General features: G+C 47.8%; 1 protein-coding gene and 1 long non-coding RNA gene across 2 annotated transcripts; one reads left to right on the forward strand and one right to left on the reverse strand.

Moving 5' to 3' along the window:
- Nucleotides 1-248: 248 nt before the first annotated feature.
- On the forward strand, nt 249-11,215 carry LOC131402028 (uncharacterized). The gene is made up of 3 exons (XR_009218203.1): nt 249-272; nt 10,826-10,933; nt 11,156-11,215. It is a non-coding gene; the product is annotated as an uncharacterized LOC131402028 (long non-coding RNA).
- LOC131402027 (ral-GDS-related protein-like) lies at nt 5,601-6,826 on the reverse strand. The gene is made up of 2 exons (XM_058537019.1): nt 6,794-6,826; nt 5,601-6,020 (listed from the first exon to the last, which is right to left on the reverse strand). The coding sequence occupies exons 1-2, from the start codon at nt 6,800-6,802 to the stop codon at nt 5,607-5,609; spliced, it is 423 nt and encodes a 140-aa protein (XP_058393002.1). The 5' UTR covers nt 6,803-6,826; the 3' UTR covers nt 5,601-5,606.
- Nucleotides 11,216-22,148: the final 10,933 nt, after the last annotated feature.

A 22,148-nucleotide genomic window follows, 5' to 3' on the forward strand; every position in this document is an offset into this window, starting at 1 on the left:
AGGGAGCCCTAGAGGCGGCCTGATGGGGATGTCCTGTCGGCCCTTAGTCCATCTGCACATGGTCTTCCTCTGTCCTTGTCCGTTCCACATGCAAACTTTTATCTTTTTACATTTTTTCCTCATTTAGTGTTGATGCAAATCCAGACACTGATTAGAAAACGGCAAGTTCCAATGTCTGATCAAAGAAACCTCAACAAGAGAAGCAAAAAACATTCCTTCTTCCTGGAAAGCTCTAGAAAGACAGCACCGTCCTGGGGAAGGACATGGTCCTGGTAAGTGCTATTTGAAAGACACCCACAATTCAGTGGTTATTGCTCTGCCTGGGAAAGTCCCTCCAACCTCTACATCCAGGGAGATCTGAGGGGCTGTCTCTGCTCCTGGCCCAGGTGAACCACACTGAAATCCACCCGTCCTCTGAGGAACAGGGACTTGAGGGTTTCATTCAGTAGCCAGGGAGGAGGCTGGCCCTCCTCCCTTCTCCCACATACAATAAGCTGTGACCATACACAAGTTCTTAATTTAGGAGGAACGTGAGATTCTGTGTCTCGTTTACATGAGCATAAGAAGTGAAAGAACCACACCACAACACCCAGGCTGTGACAGAAACAGGATATAACGTAAGAGTCAAATCTACCATTTACTATTAAAGAAATAATATCACTCCTCCCCAGTGGGTTAACAGTGGCTGGCGTGGAGATGTCAGGGAGTTGGAGGGGGTGGTGCCCTCCCTCTGGGGCTTTAGGGGACACCAGGGAAAGTCTTAGGATGTCCTCGTTCACTCAGGGTGGGAAGACCTGGCCCAGTGCACCCCGAGGGCGCCAGTGTCCCTGCTGGTCAGGAGGAGCTGCACTTGTGGTCTCCAGAGTGTGACGGCTCATCGCCAAGGGCATGGCGGCTGAAGAGAAGAAACAGACTATTTTGGGGAACCTCCCTGAGATTCATGGCACACCTCCCTGCTCCCCTGCACTCTGATCCAAACCCTGTACTGAGTGCTCAGTCCATCAACAACACCCCGTTTTTCCCTGATGCAGGAGGCATCATTTAGCATCACCCACTTCAGAGGATGCAACTGAATCCCAGAGAGGAGAGGGGAGCGGCCTGTCCCAGGCCTGCTTAGCATTGGAGCTGTGATCCAGTCCCATGCTTAGCCCGAAGCTGTACTGAGCCCCTGGATTCAGTCACTCCTGGTCCCAACACTCACTCGGCCCTGAACTGGAGAATGTCTGGTTCCTCTTTCTCCTGAAGAGCCGCATTTTGCTTGCCTTCTGGTGTGCGGGCTCCAGCCGGCAGGAGACCCAGTAGCTACAGGACAGAGTGGCCTGTGAGCTACCAGGAGCCACACCTCAGGTGCCCCTCCCAGAGCCTGCCAGCAGCTGAGTCCTGGTGCCCCATGGGTCACCACGCTACGAGTTCTGTGGCTGATCAGGGAGCCAGGCCACAGGCTCTGGAGCTGGCCATCAGAGAGAGTCTGGCCTGCCCTCACCCAACTCCTGTCCCCCTCACCTCTCATGGATACTGATGGGCTCCATGGCCTGGAACCAGGCCCCAAATCGCTCATCAGGCTCCAGGTCATAGGCATTTGCAGCCTGCTGGAGCAGCTGGATCCTCCTGATGAGTTTGAATTTCTGGGAGGAAGGACAGGATGCAGACAGGGCTTGGGTGGGGAACGCTGTCAGGGACTTGTGCGGAGTGAGGATCTGGTCTGGGGTCTGTGCTCACTCGGGACCCCTCCTTCCTTCCCTCTCCATTCAGGACTTGCCTGTCCTCACAGTTGGCTTGAATTAGTTCCTCATCCAGGAAGGTGTCCTTGATGCCAGCCCCTCCCGTACCCGCCAAAGTGATGGGATGCCCAGCTTTGTGGATCTGACTCTCCCAATAAATGTAAGACCCAAGGGATGAGGACAGAGAAAGTCTTGCCAGGCGAGGTCTCTGATTTCCACATGCCCACCCTCCCCATAGCTGCTCACGTCACACCATTTCTGAAAGTTGACCCGATTTCCCTGGAAGGGAGACAGCCAATGTCCATCAGAAACAGCCCCCTAAGCCCATAACCAAGCCCCATCCCACCCCTTCTCAGGCTGCAGGAATGTCAGGGCCCAGCAGAGGGCAGACCTTCCACAAAGAGAACTTGACACTGGGCCAGGCTCTGGGCTCCAGGGCTGGAGGGACAGGGGAGCTGAGGCCAGAGACCTTATGTAGCACACCCTCTCTGATGACAGACGGGGAGACTGAGGCCTCAGGGAGGAAGGGACAGCTGGAACACAGAAGTGCTTCCTCACTTGCAGGGGCTGATGGCACTCCCCCAGGGGCAGGGCCCGAGGGGGAGGCTGAATCCATCTCAGACACAGCCTCCTGCAGCTCTGCAGGCAGGCAGCTATGAGCTTCACCAGCCCAGGTAGACTGGTGGGGGGCTTATGAGGAGCATCTATTCACGCATTGCTAAGATGGGCCTGACTCCCCAACTCCCAGGGGTGGCCATGGGGCTCTCATGAGAGGAGGTTTGCCAGGTACTGAGAGCTCAGGTCCCAGGGCAGGGCTCTCGCCTCCCAAACCTCAGGATCCTGCTCTCTGGCCCCACGTCCGGGCTCACTCACTTCCAGATCATCCTCCATCCCAATGTCCAGCAGCTTCAGGTGATAGAGGAACATGTCCAGGAAGGGGACAACACCCTGTGAACTCAGGGTGGGAGTGGTGAGATGAGTCTCACCTCTCAGGTGCCCCCATGGACCCTCCCCCAAATCCCTTCACCCCAGCCTCCTGCCCACCACAGACTCCCACAGAGAACAGCCTAGGACCCTCAGCGGCCTCCCCCCAGTTGCCCCCTCCAGGACCACCCAACTTCCCCAGTCACCTCCCAGGGGTGGCTTTTGGCAAATCCCAGGGTATGTGGTCCCTGCCCCTCCCCTCCCTAACCCATCCTGGGCCCAGCCCTTCCAGGCCTCCTCCTGGTCACTTCCAGGGCAGGCCTTTCAGGCTCTTGGGCTCCTGGAGCTGGGCTGGAGGAGGAGGGACCCCTCTCTTAGGGAGGCCTCCAGCCGTGAGGTGAGTGACCCCTCCTCTGACACCTAGACCCTCCCCCTCAGGCCACCTCACCTGCTGCTGTCTCTCCTGGGCTCCCTGGGGGTCCATCTGCGGGGTGGCCCTCACAGATGACACCTCCTGCAGGGTCAAGGACAGGCTCAGGGAGGCATGTTCCCTTCCCCATGTCTCCCAGGCCCCTGATCTTGGACCCTGGACATCTGGTGTCTATGGCTGCTCCCATTCCAGGGTGCCCTGATTCTAGATCGCTCCCAGCTCCAACACTCCCTTCTCCGTGCCCTCAGGCCTGCCCAGGCCCCTAAGCCTCTCTCCTCATCAGGAAAGTGTGAGGAGGACTCCCCATGCATCCCAGGGTCCCCTGAGGACTCAGTATCATCTGACTGTCACCAGTGCTGTCCCCTCCCCCCTCAAGGAGGAGGAGCACAAAGCTCCTGCACATTCCTCTCCCCCTTGTACCTCATCACCCCTGTGAGGCCTGCACCACAGATCATCTCCCTCCATTTCCCAGATGAGGAGACCGAGGCCCACAGAGGGGCAGTGACTTGCTCAGGAGCCCACAGAGGAGACCGCTCCCCCTCCCAGCCAGAGGCCCTGGCCCCCGGCCTTCACTCCTCCTCCAGACACACCTCGGACCAATGTCCTGTCCTCTGGACTCTCGGGGTGTGTTGAGGCCCTCGGTCAACCTGAGCCATGGATGGAGACGCACAAGGTGTCTTGGGGTCCCAGGCAAGTGGCTGCTGTGTTTTCTAGCCCCCTGGGATTCTCTGATACCAGGCTGGACCTGAGGCCATGCCAAAGTCCTCAGCTCCCTAGGATCCCCTCAGGATTGTCCCTGTACAGAACTCCTCCTTCACTCACTCAGGAAGGGAACCCCCGTGTGCCACATCTGAGTGACAGTGTAGGAGTTGACCACGGCACTGTGTAATGGTGACATTTGCATCCTTTTTCACTTGGAAACTTCTAATGTCCCTTCTCTTTTCTCAGGTCTCATGTTTGAAGTCTGTGGTCTGAGCCTTTGCACAATCCTTAGGCCCCTCCTGCCAGGGCCTCGATGGAGGCCATTAAGTATCTGTCAGGAAGGTCCATTAAGAATCTGTAGGTTCCTCGATAATTCTCATTGCCATCTGGGGCATATCCTTGTCGACAAGGCACCGGGGGAGACTCACTGGTTTGTCAGCAGTGACCACTATCGGGCTAGAGTGCACAGTCCCAGAGAGCACACAGTTCTGTCCCAGATCCACCATTTGGCCCAAGGCTGTGCAGCCCCTGTGTCCACAAGCTCTGTGTGACCTCACAGTGCCCATCCCTGGGACAGGCAGAATGTCCTCCCCTGTGAGGTGCAGTGAAGACAGAAGGAGCAGCAGAGGCCTGGCTTCCTGAGGACAGACTGGGCTGCTTTATGAAGAAAGGAACCCCCACCCACTCCATCCACCCGCCAGCCTGGAGGATGATGAGGGCCAGCTGATGGGTCCACATGGAAGCCAGAAACCTGCTCATTCTGCCAGCTCCTCACCTCTTGGAACAGTCCAGGTGACACCACTGTATCCAGTGACCAAGGCCTCCTGCCCCAAACAGTCCCCACCTGCCCCTGCAGCTCACACCCCCCGCTTCCTGTCCAGCTGGACAAGACAGACCGTTATTTCTCGGGGAACCTTAAGTGAAAAACTTACCAAAGCACATCCTGCCTGGTCCCTCCTCACCTCACCTCCCGTCCTTCCAGTTCTCCAGCCTCCACTCACCTCCTTGAGAAGCTTCCTGCTCTTCTGGTGGCATGTTTCGATGATGTTTTTCAGTATTTGCCAGTTCTTCCTGAGGAGGGAAAAAAGGAAAGAAACACTGTGGAGTGGTTTGAGGGTAAATCCCTTTTGTTTGAAAACCCAGAAGATCCAGACAGCCTGGATGAGCATTTTCACTGTGTCCTCTGAGCCCTGAGGTGTCTGGGACTGGGGAGGGGGCTCTCCTATTGTCACCTGGGGCCTCCATTCTCTTATTTTCTCAGCAGATGTGTTTTAAACAGTCTTAATTTCACGTGGACAGAGAGTTCTGTTGCTGAAAACACTTGAAAATCTTCAATTTGGTTCAAGCCATGATCTGTCACTTAGGGAAACTGATCCCTGAAGCAGAACCACTGGCCTAAGTTGTCAGAAAGACTTCAAGCCTGCCAACCAGGTCAGACCCTAACCCCAGGCTTTGCTGTCTCCCAGGAGGTCCCAACTGACTGAAGGGCAATGCCAGCCCTGTGGGGGGTGTCTGGTCCACCCAGGTGGTGCTCGCATGGAGAGAGGCCTACCCACCTGGACACCTGTCTCCACGTCTCTTTTAAACGTTGAATGGAGGGGCCCTCCAGAGCCCAGAGGATCGCATGGAGAGAGGAAAGGTTCCTCAGGCCGTGGCTTTCCTGGGGAAGGGAAGAGAATGAGCTGTGAGGGGGAGCTGGTGCCCTGCTTCCTCCGGCTTCTGTCGCCTCATTGACGTCTCCTGTCCTGGATGAGACAGCAGCTCAGGGAACCCGGGAAAGGCACAGCTGGAACCTGATGAGGAATACTTCCAGGTAGGAGGATTTCAGCTCAAGCCAAGAAAGGAGCCCAGGAAGGGGTGAGCTTCCCACCACTGGGACCAGGAGTCAGGTCATCGAGGCCTGGCAGGAGGGGCCTAAGGATTGTGCAAAGGCTCAGACCACGGACTTCAAACATGAGAGCTGAGAAAGGAGAAGGGGCAGTTCCCCCGACTCCAGAGAGGGGCTCCCAGGGCCTCCCACATCTTACCTTGGCCACCTGGATCCAGAGCTCCACCACCCTGGCCCTGACCTGGGCCGTCATGCTCGGGTCCCCAATGCAGGTGGTGACGATACATTCGACCACTCTGTTAAAGTGGGTCATGGTGGCATGGATGGTCGGTGCCAGGTGCTCATTGCCCCTGTTGTCACACTGGGACCAGATGGAGTCCAGGAATTCGTGGGGCCTCACTGTCTTGAAGAGCTCCTGGGGAGGACAGGGATTGTCACCCAGCCCTGCCACAGCCCAGCTCAGCATCCGCAGCCCCCAGTCCCAGGCCAGGTCAGTGGTGAGAGCTGGAGCTCAGGAATCGGAGAATGCGACCTGAGGCTTGTGGGAGTCCCTGGGTGTTGCTTGTGTCCCCTGAGGGCACCCAGCACAGGATGACCCAGGAACGCATACTGTGGCGCAGGGAAGTGGCATTTGCTCGTCGCCCAGTCTCACTTCCTCCAAGCACCAGAACTCAGCTCCTGCATGACCATCTCTAGGGGCATCTTCCACCCATTCTGACCATCCTGGGGTCTGACTCCTCTTTCAGATGCACATTCCCCCAAGGCAGCAACAACCACGGGCTTTGTTTGTCTGCCTTGTAGTCATGTACACATTAAGTGCCTAATTAGTGTTGAGGCTGTTGAGGCCTCCTGGGCAAATGAGTGAACTACCCAAGGACGAGACAGCACTTCAGTGTGCTCCCCTCCCCCACCAAAGCGCAGACTCTGCCCAACTTCCTCTCTGCTCCACCTCATCCATCTGCACAGCCACTCTGCATGGCAGCTGCTCTCAAAGTCCATCCCTACTGTCCACATGAGGACAGCAAAGGCTTGGGAGTTAAGAAGGCTGCTCAGGTCACATGAGGGTAAGTGGGGAAGCAAGAGGTTGGACCGAGATCATGGGATTCTGGATCAGGAAATGGCAGGTCTGGGGCAGCTCACGGCACAGGGAAGGCCGGCCCCAACTGTCCTGAGAGCCCCGCTGCTCACCACATCCATCAGTGTCAACTGCTCTGCCACCAGCCGGGGAGGGAACTCCAAGAAGTCAGGCTTCTCCTCCCTCAGCAGGTTCTTGGTGGTCACGTCCCAGGGGCAGGTGGGCTCTGGGACTGGATCTGGCTCTGCTGTTATCTCTCCAGGTGGAGGGAGGATTCTCCCTGGAGCCAATGGTCCAGCTGGCTCCAGCTCAGGAGCTGGCACTGGGGCTGGAGCTGATGGTGGTGGTGGCTCTGGCCCTGGAGGGACTGATGGAGGTGACACTGGCTCCAGCTTTAGCACAAGTGGTGGAACTAGAGCTGGAGCTGGATCTAGCCAGGGAGCTGGCCCTTGCTCTGGTGCTGGAGCTGGAGGGACCTCTGGAGATGGTACTGCAGCAGGAGAAAGAAACAGTGTCACTCAAGTAGCTGACTTCCCCTGTGCCTGTCAAAGCCAGGAAAGACCCCACTGCCTTGAAGTGAACCAAGCCTCCGAACACTCTGCAAATTGTCATCCCAGACTGCAGTTGCCTCACCTTCCAGCTCTGCCTCAATGGGCCGTGGATGCTCCAGCTGGACCTGGAGAAGGTAGGCGTGGCCCTGCAGCCCCGAGCCAGGCAAGCTGAGATGCAGAGAGGCCAGCTTCATGCTGAAGCAGGGATGGTGCAGGAGCTCCCAGAAATCCTGCCCTGGGTCCAGGCAGGTTCCCACCACAGAAGAGATGGCACTGGGGGAGGCAATTGGGCAACAGAGTCAGAGGCCTGGCCTTTCCCTCCACGCTTCTCACCCAAGACACCCTGGCTTGGGACTGAACCCTATGCCTGTCCCTCTCCATCCAGGTGAGAGCCACATGGCAGCCCTGACCCCTGTGAGGCTGTCCTGGCAGTGGCAGGCCTGCTTATCCAGCAGGTTGACACAGAGTCTCTTGTGACTCTCTTCCCACTGACACTCTTCTCCTGAAGGTCTGGGACACAGCCCACCCCAGCCCTCCATGCACTTGTGCAACTGGACTGAGCACTGAGACAGATTTGTGACCAGGTTGCTCACACACCTCCTGTTCTGGGCCTGGAGGCGGTGGTGAGAAGAGGTAGATGTGGAGAAGGGGAGGCAGATTCAAATGGGTCTGTGGTGGGAATGGGTTTCTAGGGGAGAACTCAGCCCAGCCACCCCTCTGGTTCCCAGGGGTCCTGGCACCCATCCATAGCTCTTTGACTCCTGTCCTCCTGGAGTGGAAGCCACCGGGCCTCTGCCTTCCCATGGGAATCAAAAGATGCGTGAGATGCGGCTTCTGACAGGCTCCCCTGAGCCACAGCCTCCATCTCTCCCCCCACAGCTTGTTCTTTAGAGACAGGAGGCCATCCTTCTGGACCCAAAGACCACTCACTTTTTTAGGTGGTCCTGCGCTCTGCCCTCCTGGCTGGAATAAGGGGAGATGCCTCCAGATGTAAAGGAGGCTATGAGGGCATCCCTTGGGATGGACGGTGGATGACAAGACCTGCGAATGATGTCGAATGTCAATGTCTGACTCTCAGACGTAAATTGAGGCCACGCATTGTGTCTCCTTCATTCACTGAGTTTACTGTCTCCAAATGTCCTGCATGCAGTAGGTGCTTGATCTACATGGTTCAATGAATGTAGTCCACCCAGAACCATCCCAGACACCTGAGTGGGCCTAGGGCCTCTCTGCTGCCCCAGAGATCCTTGACTGGCTACCCCAAGGAAAAGGACCAGGACCAGCTGGATGGACTCTCCAACTCCTTGACAGGGTGGTTTCCATGTGCTTTTCCAAATTCAGAAAGGCCGCATCTCAGAGATGGGTGAGGCAGACTACTTTTCACGGGGAAGAGAGAAATAAACACCATGAACAACCACAGCACGTCCACAGCCCTCTCTGCAGAGCCAGGCACCAGGTAAGCACCCGCCATGGCTGATCCCATTAGTTCCTACAAGATCCCCATGAAATTTATCCTCTCCCACCCTACTTTTCAGAGGAGCAAACTGAGGCTCAGAGAGATTTGGTGACACTCCCAGGACACACAGCTGGCAGGGGGCAGAGTCACCACTGTGCTGAGGAGGGAGTGGCCACTCACCTAGTAAACAGCTGGTCCAGGACCTGGTGGGATGTGTCTAAGGCCGAGTAGTTGACCATGAAGGTGGTGAAGCTAGAGATGTTCCTCCTCAGGAAAGCTGGTGCGATGGACTCTGTCAGCTTCTCCATCATGCCTGTCTGGAGGGCCCGCATCCTGCAGGCCTCATTGAAATTCACGGTGGACTCATCCTCACACTGAGGGAGAGGAGGAGGTACATACACTCAATGACATCATGGTGAACCAGCGGGAGGATTGAGGTGAATTTCTACCCTCCTGTGTAGCTGGTGGGAAGGAGTGGAGGTCCAGATTCCTTTGGGAGTGGGACTGTGGAGCACTCTAATGAGAAAACCCTGGGGGGTTCCAGGGGAGACTCAGATTTGAGTCTGCATTCTAGTAGTGCCTTGGTTATCTCAGAGTCCTGGGTATGAAGACCCCTCTGCACCCACTCTCACCTCAGACCAGCCCTCTTCATTGATGGACTGGTGCACCTGTGTCCTCTCCAGGGAGATGGTGAACTGGAAACCATCTACCAGCTCCTCAACCATCACTTGGGTGCAGCTCTGCAGTGACAGTGCCCAGAAGTCAGGCCAGGAGGCATCAGGGGCCTGCCTGGACTTTGCCACAGAGGGAAACCCCACCACAGTTCAGGCACAGAGGGGCATCTGCATAGTCTCCATCAGGGAAGGAATGTGATGACACCTCGATGGCCTGGGATTCACATGTGGGTAGAAGAGCTTGGTCCCCAGCACTCACCATCCTCTCCTGCAGCCAAATCTTCAGTATGAACATGACACACAACCAGATCTCCACCATTTAGCTACCTGCTCCTGCTCAGGGTGGTTCCTCCTCATACTACCTTCTCTAACTCCACCTCCCACATACATACACACACACACACACACACACACAATGAGGGTCAAGGGGTGTGGGGCTGTCCATTTGGGATCACAGTTGTGGCCTGACCTAGAGTGGCCTGCCCTGGGCTACGCTGTTACCTGATGGTTCCTCCTGCCAAAAGGCCACAGACATTCGACGTGAGGGCTGAGCCAATGTCTAAAACGACTTAACATGCTCTCATTCTTGGCTTTCCGGGGGCCACAGCCTCGGAAAGTCACAGGACAACACGAGAACATCCTGCTGTGTCGAGTGTCTCCACTCAAATGAACTGGACAGGAGGCTGTGGTTACAGTGTGGGTGCCTGGTAACCAGAGTTCTAAGTTCTGTTGGGGGCTGTCACCAAGGAAGTGAGGTCACTTCTTCAAGGTTCTATTACTTGGCCCCTTCCTTCAATCAGACCCACCCAAAGCCCCCGCTAGGCTGTTGGCTACTCTCCCTCCTTGCCCATGTCATCTCCGTCACTGTACACAAATATCCATCACCACCCTCCCCACAGCTCCTTGGGAGTGGAACCAGTGGCCAGCTTTGAGGAGACAGAGCTGAAGTCACACCTCTTTTATCCTACCAGTTCTGTGTCCTGGAAAAGCCACTGTGCCTCTCCAGATCTCCCCAGTCTCCCCACCTGCACAATGGGGATGGTGCTAAAAACAGCTTTCTAGGAACATCGTCAGGTGTATATGAGATAATACCTACAACACCTGTGGATTGGTGTCACATGTGTCTAATGCTGAACCTCCCATCTATGTCAGTTCCATCTGTGCAGCCTCCACAAACCCCCACTCCATACTTCTTGTCACACATCATTGGCCTGAATTTGGTCTGGTCACTCTTATCTGCAAGAGCGGTTAGGAATTTTATCTTTTAGTTTGTTGAATTGCCACCCAAAATAAAACTGATTATTTGTTCTGAATATTAAGGGAGAAGGTGAACAGTGGAAACTACCCGTGCTCTCGCCCTACACTAACCTTCAAGTTGAAGGGGAGGAGATGAGCTTTTCAGATGAATCAAGCATGTATTTACCTACCACAGGCTCTCTTTTCTTGTTGTTTATTCATCCACAGAGAACAAGAAGTCTTGCTTCCAAACCAGAATGTATGAGACGTCCACTGCCCTCTGTTCCCAGCAGAGTGACCAAAACCAATTTGTTGGCTTTTATTTGCCTGGCCCTTGTAAGTAGATCTGAGAACATTCTTTCTATGTCCTTCATAGAGTGGGTCTGGGAGGGTCTGAGGTTGTAGAGAATTGTAGGCAAATAGCAGGCTCCTGAAAAACTGAGTCAAATTTGAATCTCTGTAATTCGAAGAAGGAAAGTGACATCAGCATCATCGTGGAATAAGACACCTCCTGTTTTTCTACTCCTGCACTTACAATGCTTTGGCATCCATCCATAGACAAAAGTGCCTTTGTGGGAGAAGTGGGATCCAGCACCATATGGCAAGGGACCCAGAGGGCGTCTCACCCAGCCATGCATCTGGTAATAGGCAGACAGACCTCGGTCCCAGCTCTGGACCCTGCAGTGGCCCGTGAACCAGCTCAAGCTCCTTTCAGCTGCTGCATGGAAACCCCTGAAAACACTGTCTTAGATCATGACACACAGAGGAGAGGGCCTTTGTGGAAGTCCAGGTTTCAAGAAGAGAAGTTCCAGCCCTCTGTTGGACCACAAAAATATGAGTGTGGATGGGTTGAAGAGTTTGGGGGCATTGGCAGATAGGTACTCTTAGAGGGCTTTAAAGGATGTGGATCCTGTAACTGCACTGAGCACTCCATCAAGAAGTCTCCCACGACTTGTGGGGTATGCCTCACCCATGGATCTCCCCAGCTGGCCCTTAGGCACCCCCAGTGCTCTGCGTGCCTCACATACACACACCTCCACCCTAGGGCTTGTTCCTTGTGTATGCTCCCAACAGTGGTGGTTAGAGTGAATTTTGGAGGACAGCTAGTGAGCACGTGCAGAAACTTGGTCCAAATCTGCAGGCCAGAGAGAGACCACAAACTTGAGGTTTCACACAACCTCTGGAATACCAAAGGGAGGCTGTCAGCGCCCAGCCTATTACATCACAGCATCAAGAGAATGCATACAAGCTGGAGAATTCTGCCATTAATGAACAAATTAAAAATGCTAAGGTTATACTGGTATAACACATTAAAATACAAATGTATTATTGAAACATATATTAAGTTTAAAAAAATGACATTTCAAATGTTGGAAAAATTAAGTTTGAGAAACCTTGTAGGTGGTCAGTAAACATCTGTCCCTCCCTCCCTCTCCAGAGCAGCCGTATGTATATATATAGATACACACACACACACACACATATATACCCCCCATAAGTTCTATATATAGAGAGAAGCATATGTGCGTGTGTGTCCACAAACACTCATACATATATATAATGCATGTACCTATGTATATCACATACATGTATGTATACATGATAGAATACTCACATGCACATGTGTATATCTCTACAATTTCACCTTCAATAAGGTAAATTTCCGGTTTGTATTGACTCTAAATATCTCTGCTTTTTAACTTGTTAGGTCTGTTTCGGTTTGTTTTCCCCAAACTTTCTGGTTAGTCCTCTGGGCACTTCTCAATTGGATAACTGTTGTGTTTTTCATTCGTTGTTGTGCTTTCATTTTCTCTTTTTAATAAACATATTTGTTGAAATATGACATACAATCAGAATAGAGCACAAACCCAAGTGTAAAGATTGATAAGTTATCAAAAAGTGTACACATGTGTTAACACCACCCAGGCCAACAAACAGACCATGACCAGTTCTGTTTATAGTAGATTATACATGATATATATAATAGATAATAACCGCAGTTACCCAGATTATTATTTCTCCTTTTTCAGGAAGTATCACACTGAATGGCAATGCTTAAAGCAAATTTGGTCATGTTGTGGCCTGCTTCAAATATGTAGCTGGATTTGGAAGGTTAATTTTTTTTAGGAATACATGAGTTTAGTTCCAGAAAAAAAGAGGCTTGTAAATTTCCTTTCCTGTAATGACCTTGTAAGATTTTTGTAGCAAAGTTAAGCTATTCTCATAAAATGAATCAAAAAGGTTTTCCCATTTTTCCTGTTCTGTGGAAGAGCTAGAGTCAATGTGTATTATTTCTCTCCTGAATGTTTGGTGGAATTTGCCACCAGCGGTGTTGGCCACGATGAAATGTGGGAATGTTTTAAACTATGGATTCAGTTTCTTCTTTAGATATGGGACTATTCAGATTTCTCATTTCTTCTTGAGACAGTTTTGGTAACTTTCATTTTCCTGGCAATTTGTGAATTTCATCTAAATGTTCAAATGTATTGACATGTTATTTATAATGACACGTGTGTTGTCAGGGAAGGTCTGGGGTGAGTCTCCTGGGGGCAGAAGTCAAGCTCAACTCATATGTCCCCGCAGCTTCAGGCACCTGGATGCTGGAGGGAGAGCTTGTTCCACATTGCAGGACGAGAGGCTGAATGCTTTTCTTTTCGCCCTCTGCTCTCCATTCACACCAGCTCAGGAGACCTTGTTCCTGGCCAAGTTGGTGTGCAGGCAATGCCCCATGTAAATTCTTCCAGGCCTGGTGGATATTTGGAATTTTTTTCTCAAATGTTCTCTTGAAACCACATGGTCACATTTGTATAATATTCTCTCTTTATTTTCTATTTGAGTCAGTTTTGGTAATCACATTTTCAATTTTTAAACTGTACAAGGCTGTGTCTCTTAGACTCCTAAGTGTTTTCAGTTTTAACTCCTTCAAACTTCTCCCAGATGTTCCTGCCTTACGGTGATTCCTTCTTCATGGGAGCTCTGAAGCTCTTCCTAGCTGCCTGGTTGTTGACAGTGGCAGATACACGAGTTTCATGGGGCAGAAGTTTAGGCAGTTTGATTGCCAGCCTTCTGCTGCCCCATTCTCAACCCACAGATGCCGTGCTTCTCTGCTTGACCCAGAGCCTTCAGTTGTAATTACTCTTCCTCCCCAGGACTATCTCCAATCGCATGTTGATATTATTGCTGTTCTCTGAAGCATTTGATGATGTGTTCAAATGAACAAGCATTTTGGATCCTGAACCAAAGTAGCATTTACAAAACGCACTCTGAATGTGATCTGCTTTTCCATTCATTAAACTTTTCTCATAAACTTCATCACTTTTCTCCATGTGTGTGGAATTCAGTAAGGATGTTCCAGAGCCCAGGTGATGTTACTTGATTTAGCTATAAATTTTAAGGCTTCAGGAGAGCTGTTGCCACAGATGGAATGAGTTGGCTTGGCATTCTTCCTTAATTAAGTGATTACATAGGATTTCAAGATAACTGTGGTTTGAGTCTTTTCCCTAAGGAGCCCCATCCGTCACAGCAGGTTTCAGTACAAGAACTATAAGTATGTTGTGGCCTTGGTTTTTGCCATTGAGGAAATCAACAGAAACCACCATTTTTTACCCAACATATCTTTGGGAGTTGATCTCTATAATGTCCTGCACTATGAACAGAGGACACTGGAGACTTCACTCACTTGGCTCTCAGGGCTGGGCAACGACATCCCAAATTACACCTGTAGGAGAGAGAGCAAGTCTCTAGCAGCCCTTACTGGAACAACATGTGCAATTTCTGCCCAGATTGGAACACTGCTGGAACTGTACAAATTTCCACAGGTAAGGCTGTGTGGGATGGGGAGACATGAAATCATGTCTACTTTGATGCCATTCTCAGGTGCCTGAAAAGGAAGAAAGGAGGAGACTGTGTTTATGCATCTCTCACAGGATGTAATCTCCAAGGACGAGTGTATAGAGTCTTAGTGAGGTATGCACATTTCCTTTATTTGGTATCCCTAAACTCTATGATTTCATCCATGTCCATTGATAACAAGGTTCCAGGGACCATCTGCTCTTGGCTAGATTGGGTCCCAAGCCTGAGTCAACAAGCCATTTGCATGAACAACCTCTGCAGTGATGCAAATGAACTGCATCAGAGGAGGCGATGTCAGGTGTAAGGTGAAGGTGACAGACAGGGCCCATGCCACTCAGGGCTCAGACAAGAACAATCCAGCATCAATGCCTCCAAAGTGCAAGATAGGGAGGGACAGACTCACACACCCAGGGCCCAGGGCAGCCACAGAACATTCTGTGTGTGACCCATGCATGGCTGCACACCAATCATGAGTGTAGAAACACCACAAACCCATGAGTCCCTGCCTGGGGAATCAATAGTCATGCTGAATTTATAAGATTCCAAATCAGTAACTCAAGATCAATGCAGAAATAAAGTTGCATTTTGATTTTCTAAAAATTGACCTCCTTTCCTTTTCCTCAGTTCTTTTAACCATGTTAATTCCGGGATCAATATGTTGTGATGATCCACTTCTGCACCCTCAACATTGGTTTCCTCCATTATTAATGCTGTTGTGAGAAATTCCTCCCTTTCCTCACCCTAAAGCAGAGGATACTAGCTGGAAGGAGCCCCTGTATTCCCCATCACCCCAAACATCTATGACTAAGACAAAGGTAACACTTACACACCTCTATGGCCCTGGAGCAAAGGGGATTTTAGGGCAGTGAAACCATAGTTCTATATGATTCTGTAATGGCGGATACATATTACTATGCATTTGTCAAAACCCGTAGAATGTACAACACAAAGAGTGACCCTAATTCCAACTATGGACTTTCATTAATTATAAGCTATCTGGACTGGTTCAGGAATGATAACAAATGTACCACACTCAAGTTAATAATTTGTAGTTAATAATGTTACAGTAATAATGTTATATAAGTTATATAGATTACTAATGAGATGTTAATAATAGGGAAACTATGTTGGGGGGGATTAGGGTATATATAGGAACTCTCTATAATTTCCACTTAATTTTTCTGTAAACCTAAAACGATAAACCTATAACTGTAAAACGTTATAAGAAATAAAATCTATTTTTTTAAACCATATTTTCCTATCTGGTAGACTCTAGCTGCATGTCACCATTGAGCATTTAAAATGGGGCTAGTCCAAATTGAGATGTGCTGTAAGTGTAAAATACACAATGGGTTTCAAAGCTTTTATATAAAAATATGAATGTATAATACCTCAATGATAATTATATATTAACTACATGTTGAGATGATAATTCTTTGGAGATGTTGGGTTAAATAAAATATATTAAGATAAAAAAATGAAAGGCTTACATGGCTACTGACTTGGGAATTGCAAGATGCACAACTACACACACACACAAGACTCTGGCTGAGGCAGAGTCTTCTAGGTTTTGCAACCACCTCATAAACTTATGGTCTCCCACACTCAAACCCACCTCTCCTGACTTGGAACAAGGCTATTGCTATGGGTTGAATTGTGTCTCCCAAAAGATATGTTGATGTTCTAATCCCTGGAAGCTGTGAATGTGACCTTATTTGGAAAGAGGGTCTTTGCAGATGTGATCAAGTTAAGATGAGGTCATTAGTGTGGACTCTAATCCAATATGACTGGTTGGAGAGGAAACAGCATTTCATGACAGAGGCAGAGATTGGACTGTTGCAGCTGCAGCCAATGAACACCAATGATTAGCGGCCAGCACCGCAAGCTGGGGGAGTCAAGGAAGGGCCTGCTGCTACTTTGATATCAGATTTCTAGGCCTCAGAACTGGGAGAGATTGAATGTCTTTTGTTTTAAGTCACCCACTTTGTGCTATTTTCTTACAGCAGCCCTGGAAAGTCATACAAGTATAAATGGCAGAGCTCATGTGACACAGGAAACATAAAACAGAGGCAGAAAAAGGGGAATTTATTCTCTTCCTTCCAGGTTGGAGTGGTTTCCAGAAAAACTGGTTGCTGTAGCAGAGGTCCCTGGTGTCACTGTGGTTTTTCTGGGGCCACAGGAGCTGGTGAAGATGTTGGGCTGTTTGAGGAGACAGAGATAGTGGTATGCGGAGCTCTAACTATTATGCTGGAAATTTTGGAGATATTTGTGATTCAAGAGTCCTTAACTGGGGAAAAGGCCGTCACAAGGTTATTGGAATCAGGTCCGACTTGCCCTTCCCCACTGATGTCTGAGAAAAATGGGACCTTGTCCAATTCATGATGAACCAAAGAAGACCTTCCATGTAAGCTGATTTATAATATTGAAAATTTTCCCAACTCTTAAGTGTCTGTTGATAGGATGCTGGTTAAAGCTATTATAATAAATTCAAATTAAGTACTCTAGACATTAAAAATCAAATCGGAGTCTATTTTTTGAGCAAAAACTAAGTTTAGCTATTATAGGATACCAACGTTGTGAAATGAAATTTTTATGTTTATCTACATAAGAGGAAAATTGGCTGGAAGACAAAGCACCAAAATATTAATAGGGAATATCTTTGAAAGATGAACTTACAGTTGACTCAGTTTTCATTTTTTTTTCTCTTTGCTTACCTGATTTTCTGTTAAAATGATCATGCAATTTTGGTAATAAGGAAAATTGTGTATTGTTTTACATGACTAGACCATCATCGCTGAAGATTCTATGAAACAGGTGGGAGAAATAAGGGATCAGGTGTGTCTCTGACTTTTGTCAGGAAACAGCGCTCAAATCTCTGGCAACAAGAGGAGTGCTGCTTTTCTGGAGTAAGGGCTTAAACAGCTTATTCCCTCTCCAAGGAGAAAATGATCTAACGTGCAGTTCAAGCCTGCAGATAAACTGCTGAACCTAAAAGACAGTTGTCTTCAGATCACTGTTATCATCTCATCTTCTTTTAGTCTGCTAAGCTGCAGCATCGCCTTATCCATCCTGTGTCATCCATGCGCCCCTGTTGTTGATGGTGGTGGTGGTTGTGTGTGTGTGTATTTGTTTGTGTCGAGGTAAAGGTGAGGGGAGGGAAAAGGTCAAGGAAATAATAATGGCAAAGATGGCATCATAAAATTGAGCCTTCACAAGTACTAGCCACCAGACTTAATCTGACATGCACCTTAAAATCCTGTGTCATTAAAATGTGACATTGGTGACAATCCCAACTAAATAAGAATACACCTCTAATTGTTGACTCTGTTTCACTCTTGAGTTTCTGTCCAACTTTCGTGTTTTGCTTTTTTTTTGGCAATACTTTATTTTCTAAAGAATGAAACTCCTAGGAAACAGTCCCTTAATAAACATCGAATCTGATTCCCAAGGGCCAATTATCCACTCTTATAATGGTCTCTCCACGATCAAAAATGTGAAAGGCCGTTGGCTAGAGTGGAAATCTTGGAGTTATGCCAGTGGCACACTGTATTTCCCTAATTGAACTTCTGCACCTGGTTTGGCCGAAACTAAGAGACAGTACTGAACTCTGCAATGTGCAGGATGGCAAAAAAGGTCAGCCCCAGGCCGACTCGAAGACCCAGAAGGCATTTGTGGATGCCAGCTATTAACCTAAATTATCTTTGTTCTCTCTCAGGACTCTACTGCTTTCTTGCTTTCATTGAGATTCAAAAGTGTTCAACCCAAGGTTTGTTGATGGTGAAGGAAGTGGTTAGTACCTCTTGCAGTTCTACAGCACTGGGTTTTCAACACAGTCCCTGTGTGTGATTTTATATTATCCTACAACCATTTGGAGGTAAGAAAGACAAACATTGTCCTCAACCTGTTTCCGATGGAGAAAGTGTGGCATAGAGATGGTAAGTGAGCTTCTTAAGTAATGAAGGGAATATCACACAGAGAATGGAGGCCAACGCTATTTGATCTACAGGTAGACAATCGTGAGTTTGAACCTCTGCTCCCATAGATACCAAGAGATGACCTGGGGAGAATATAGAACCTCTCTAGGTTGCTTCTTCCTCAACTTGATATGGGAATGATAATATTTACATGCTATGGCTATTTTGAGGAAATGCAATAAAATAAATAGAACATCTGAATGTCATTTTGTGGGATGCCTTATGTGTGATAAATGCTTAGTAGTGATAGGCGTTATTTTAATCAAAGCTTCATTTAACTAAATTCTTAATGGCAAAATGAGAGAAGGCACATTGCTTCACTCCTTTATTAATAAATAACTTTATTACAAAATAATGCAAAATGGCATTTTGTCCATTGTTTCCATTATGTAAAAATCATGACCCTTCAAATGCTTCTGATACTCACTCTTTATAACCAGAAGAGAGGAATCTCACTGTTTCCTCACTTCCTGCGGCCATAGAGGGGCAGCTACAATAGGTAAAATTTTTGCAATATTTTGCAGAATATATATGGCTCTTTTGTCTACTTGAATATACTTCTTTTTTTCCCTAAAAATAACACCTTAATCAAATGAGCATGTATAGGTTTTCATTGGAAAGTAAATCTACGGTATTTGCATTTGAGTATTCCATTACTCGCTAAAATGGAAGCTGATTTAGATTCAGAAAGGATATGGATTTATAGCTGTTAAGGAAGATATGAGGGTGCAAAATATTTGTACATAATTTGAAAATTACATGGAATCTAAAGACCAGAATTATCCATCAGTAGTTTCTCCTGGGAAAACCTAAAATGAGACCCCATTACAACTGCTGTTGTGTGTCCACAATCATGCGCGTGCACATTGAAACATGGTGCTGTAATAGCCTCCATGAAGGTTTTTCCCTAGTATGCCAGACTCTATCCGTCCTGCAATCTACCAGCTGGGAGACCAGGGGCAAGTGACTTCCCTTCTGTGAACCTCATTTTCCTGGTCACTAAAATGGCTTTAAGAGTTACTGTATGAAGAGGCCTGCTTCAATGATTAAGTAAGATAACTCCAGTAAACTGCCTATTTCAGTACTCGCCAGAATAAGTGCACAATAAGTGTTGTTTCTATTTCCTCCGACTCAAACACTGATCATAATGTTGGAAATAAGATGACTTCTCTATTGCACACCAGCAATGAAGAACACTTCTTCAGAGGCCTGCAGAAGCAATGCATTAGTGAGTTCAGGACTCAGGGCTTACATAGGGGCTCAATGGATTCAGATCATTTCATCCTTTCCCCAGGTGGTTGGTCAAAGTGAAATGTCAGAAATCATACAAAATGGTATTCAAAGTGTTGTTTCTTCTTCAGTTGAAGATGGTATGTCTTTTATGTCTTTTCAAAAATACTATTTGGAAGAAAAAGTGAAAATGAGGTGAATTTTCTTGTCTTTCTCAGTAATAAAGTCCAAGGACAAATTGTATAGGTGTGAAGAGGGAGGAAAAAAGGAAGAAGACCAGAAAAATAAAAAGGAAAATAAAAGGAAGAGAAAAGAATTAAAAGATATTATATGGAGTGATTTTATTTAAATGAATACATAATCTCCCAGGTGAACAATTTAGATGCATGTTTTGGCACACATTTTTAAAAATTTTTATTTATCATATGTTAGAGGATGAATCTCTTTCTTTATAATTTTATCTCATTTGGATTAAATACAAAAGTTTCAATATCACAACTAATGAAATTAAAAGTAATTTAAAAATTAAATCTTATACAAATAAATCTACCCCCTGAATCATAGCCATCTGCTTCCAGAGATGATGGAGAAAGGGTGTGAGATAGGACAATGGATAAGAAGATATGAAAGGGACTTGGATCTTGGGAAAAGGAGAGGAGATGGAGGGGATTAGAGAGAAAGCTTCATGAGGAGAGAGAAAATGAGTCATAGGTTTGGTGAGGTGATAAAGAAGGAAGAACTAGAAATAGAACTGGCATTGAAAACAATCTGAGGTTTAAGAAGTCCAATATGAACCTGGGAATTTTGGCTGATGGAAAACCATGGCTTTAAATAGTGACAGGGTGACTCATGACACCTCACTGAGTTGATGTAAAAGAATGAAATAAAGGTCAAGAAATTCTAAATCAAGTCTTATTAAAAAATCTTAGGGTTTTCATGAGAGAACTCTTTTATTCTAGAAGCAGCTGAGATGCAGAGGTTCTCAAGCCTGAGCATCATCGTCATCCCCTGGGGAACTTGTTCAAACAGATTCCTAGCCCAGGACCCAGACTTAGATTCAGTAGGGCTTGGGTGGAGCCAGGAAATTTGCATTTTTAACAAGCTCCCGGGTGATGCTGATGCTGCTGGTCCAGAGACCACACCTTGAGTAGGACAGTTCAAGAGGATTGCTCCAATGTTTTCCAAAAGAGTTTGAGTCCCTGCTGAAAGAAAAATTTTTTTTTCTAATAACATAAGCTGGCAACACCAATCATGTTCATTGATCATCCATTGAACAAATGTTTACAAAGTGAGTACCACTTGCCGAGTGTCACACTCAGCACATAAAAGGATTCAAGTAACCAAGACTCAAGTTGACTTGAGGCAGCCCAGGGTCTAAACAGAGTTCCTATCCTCTCCTCCACTCTAACAGTTGTTGTGACTGTGAAAATGTCTCCACTACTTGTCCCCCAAATGCAACGTGCAATAACATCACAAAGGGTTATGAATCTACCACTGACACAGGATTTATATCATGTCCTGGAAGGGAGAATTTTACAAATGGCACAGAAGATTGCAACGGTAAGTCCAAATAGAGTAACAGCCTTCAAAAATCAGAACAGAGTTAGTTGCAGCAAAATTGAACCAGTTCCTTAGAATATGACGTGAAATTCTGGAGAAAACCTACCGAAGTGAGCAAAGATGCCAGGAAGAAAACAGGTCATAGAACCGAAATGTGACACCAGGCCTACAATTGATTTTTCTCTTTTATTGGTTGCTTTAAAAAAATAAGAGTGAATGTTGAAAGTAGTCCACACCTTAGAGTCTTAACTCATTCTGCAATAACAGCCTAATAGACCAGGGTTTTCAATCAAAGCCCAAGGCCATCCGTAGTTGGAAACGTTACTAAGCAGATAGAGAAGGCTGTGCACATTATCAAATTAAAACCCAGGAAACAAATGGGAATCGTAACAGCATAACAGTTGACTTTTCCCATTTATCCAGTCCCTGTCCTAGATGTGGACATTGTATGAACAGGTTAGTCTTCTATTCCCATTTTGATTCTCTCTATGATACTGGAGAATTATTGCCTCTGTGCACAGCAGGCTGTTACTGCTAAGAATTCTCCCAAAGAACATACACTCAGATAATTTTTAAGCTCTTAATATCTTAGGAAAATCTCTTATCTCTTCAGTCCAGCTGTCCTTATCAGTGGCTCCCAAACCTGTATGCTGAATGAAATCACCCAGCGTTTTTCTGAAAACATCAGATTCTGAGTCCCAACTTCTCTGAAATTCGTTTTACTGGGTCTGAGATTTACTTTGGGATTTATATTTTCAACAATTATCTCTAAATATTTCTGATGCTGTCAGTCCACAGAAACGTCTTGGGCAGCACTGCCAATGGATAGGTGGAGCGTATACATTCAGCTGGTTTGATTATGAACTGTTTGCTCCATTCCACAGATGAGGATGAATGCCACTGACTGACCACCCCAAAATTATTGGACCTATCCA

Source organism: Diceros bicornis (assembly GCF_020826845.1).
Source record: "Diceros bicornis minor isolate mBicDic1 chromosome 3 unlocalized genomic scaffold, mDicBic1.mat.cur SUPER_3_unloc_1, whole genome shotgun sequence".
NCBI classification, from domain to species: Eukaryota; Metazoa; Chordata; class Mammalia; order Perissodactyla; family Rhinocerotidae; genus Diceros; species Diceros bicornis.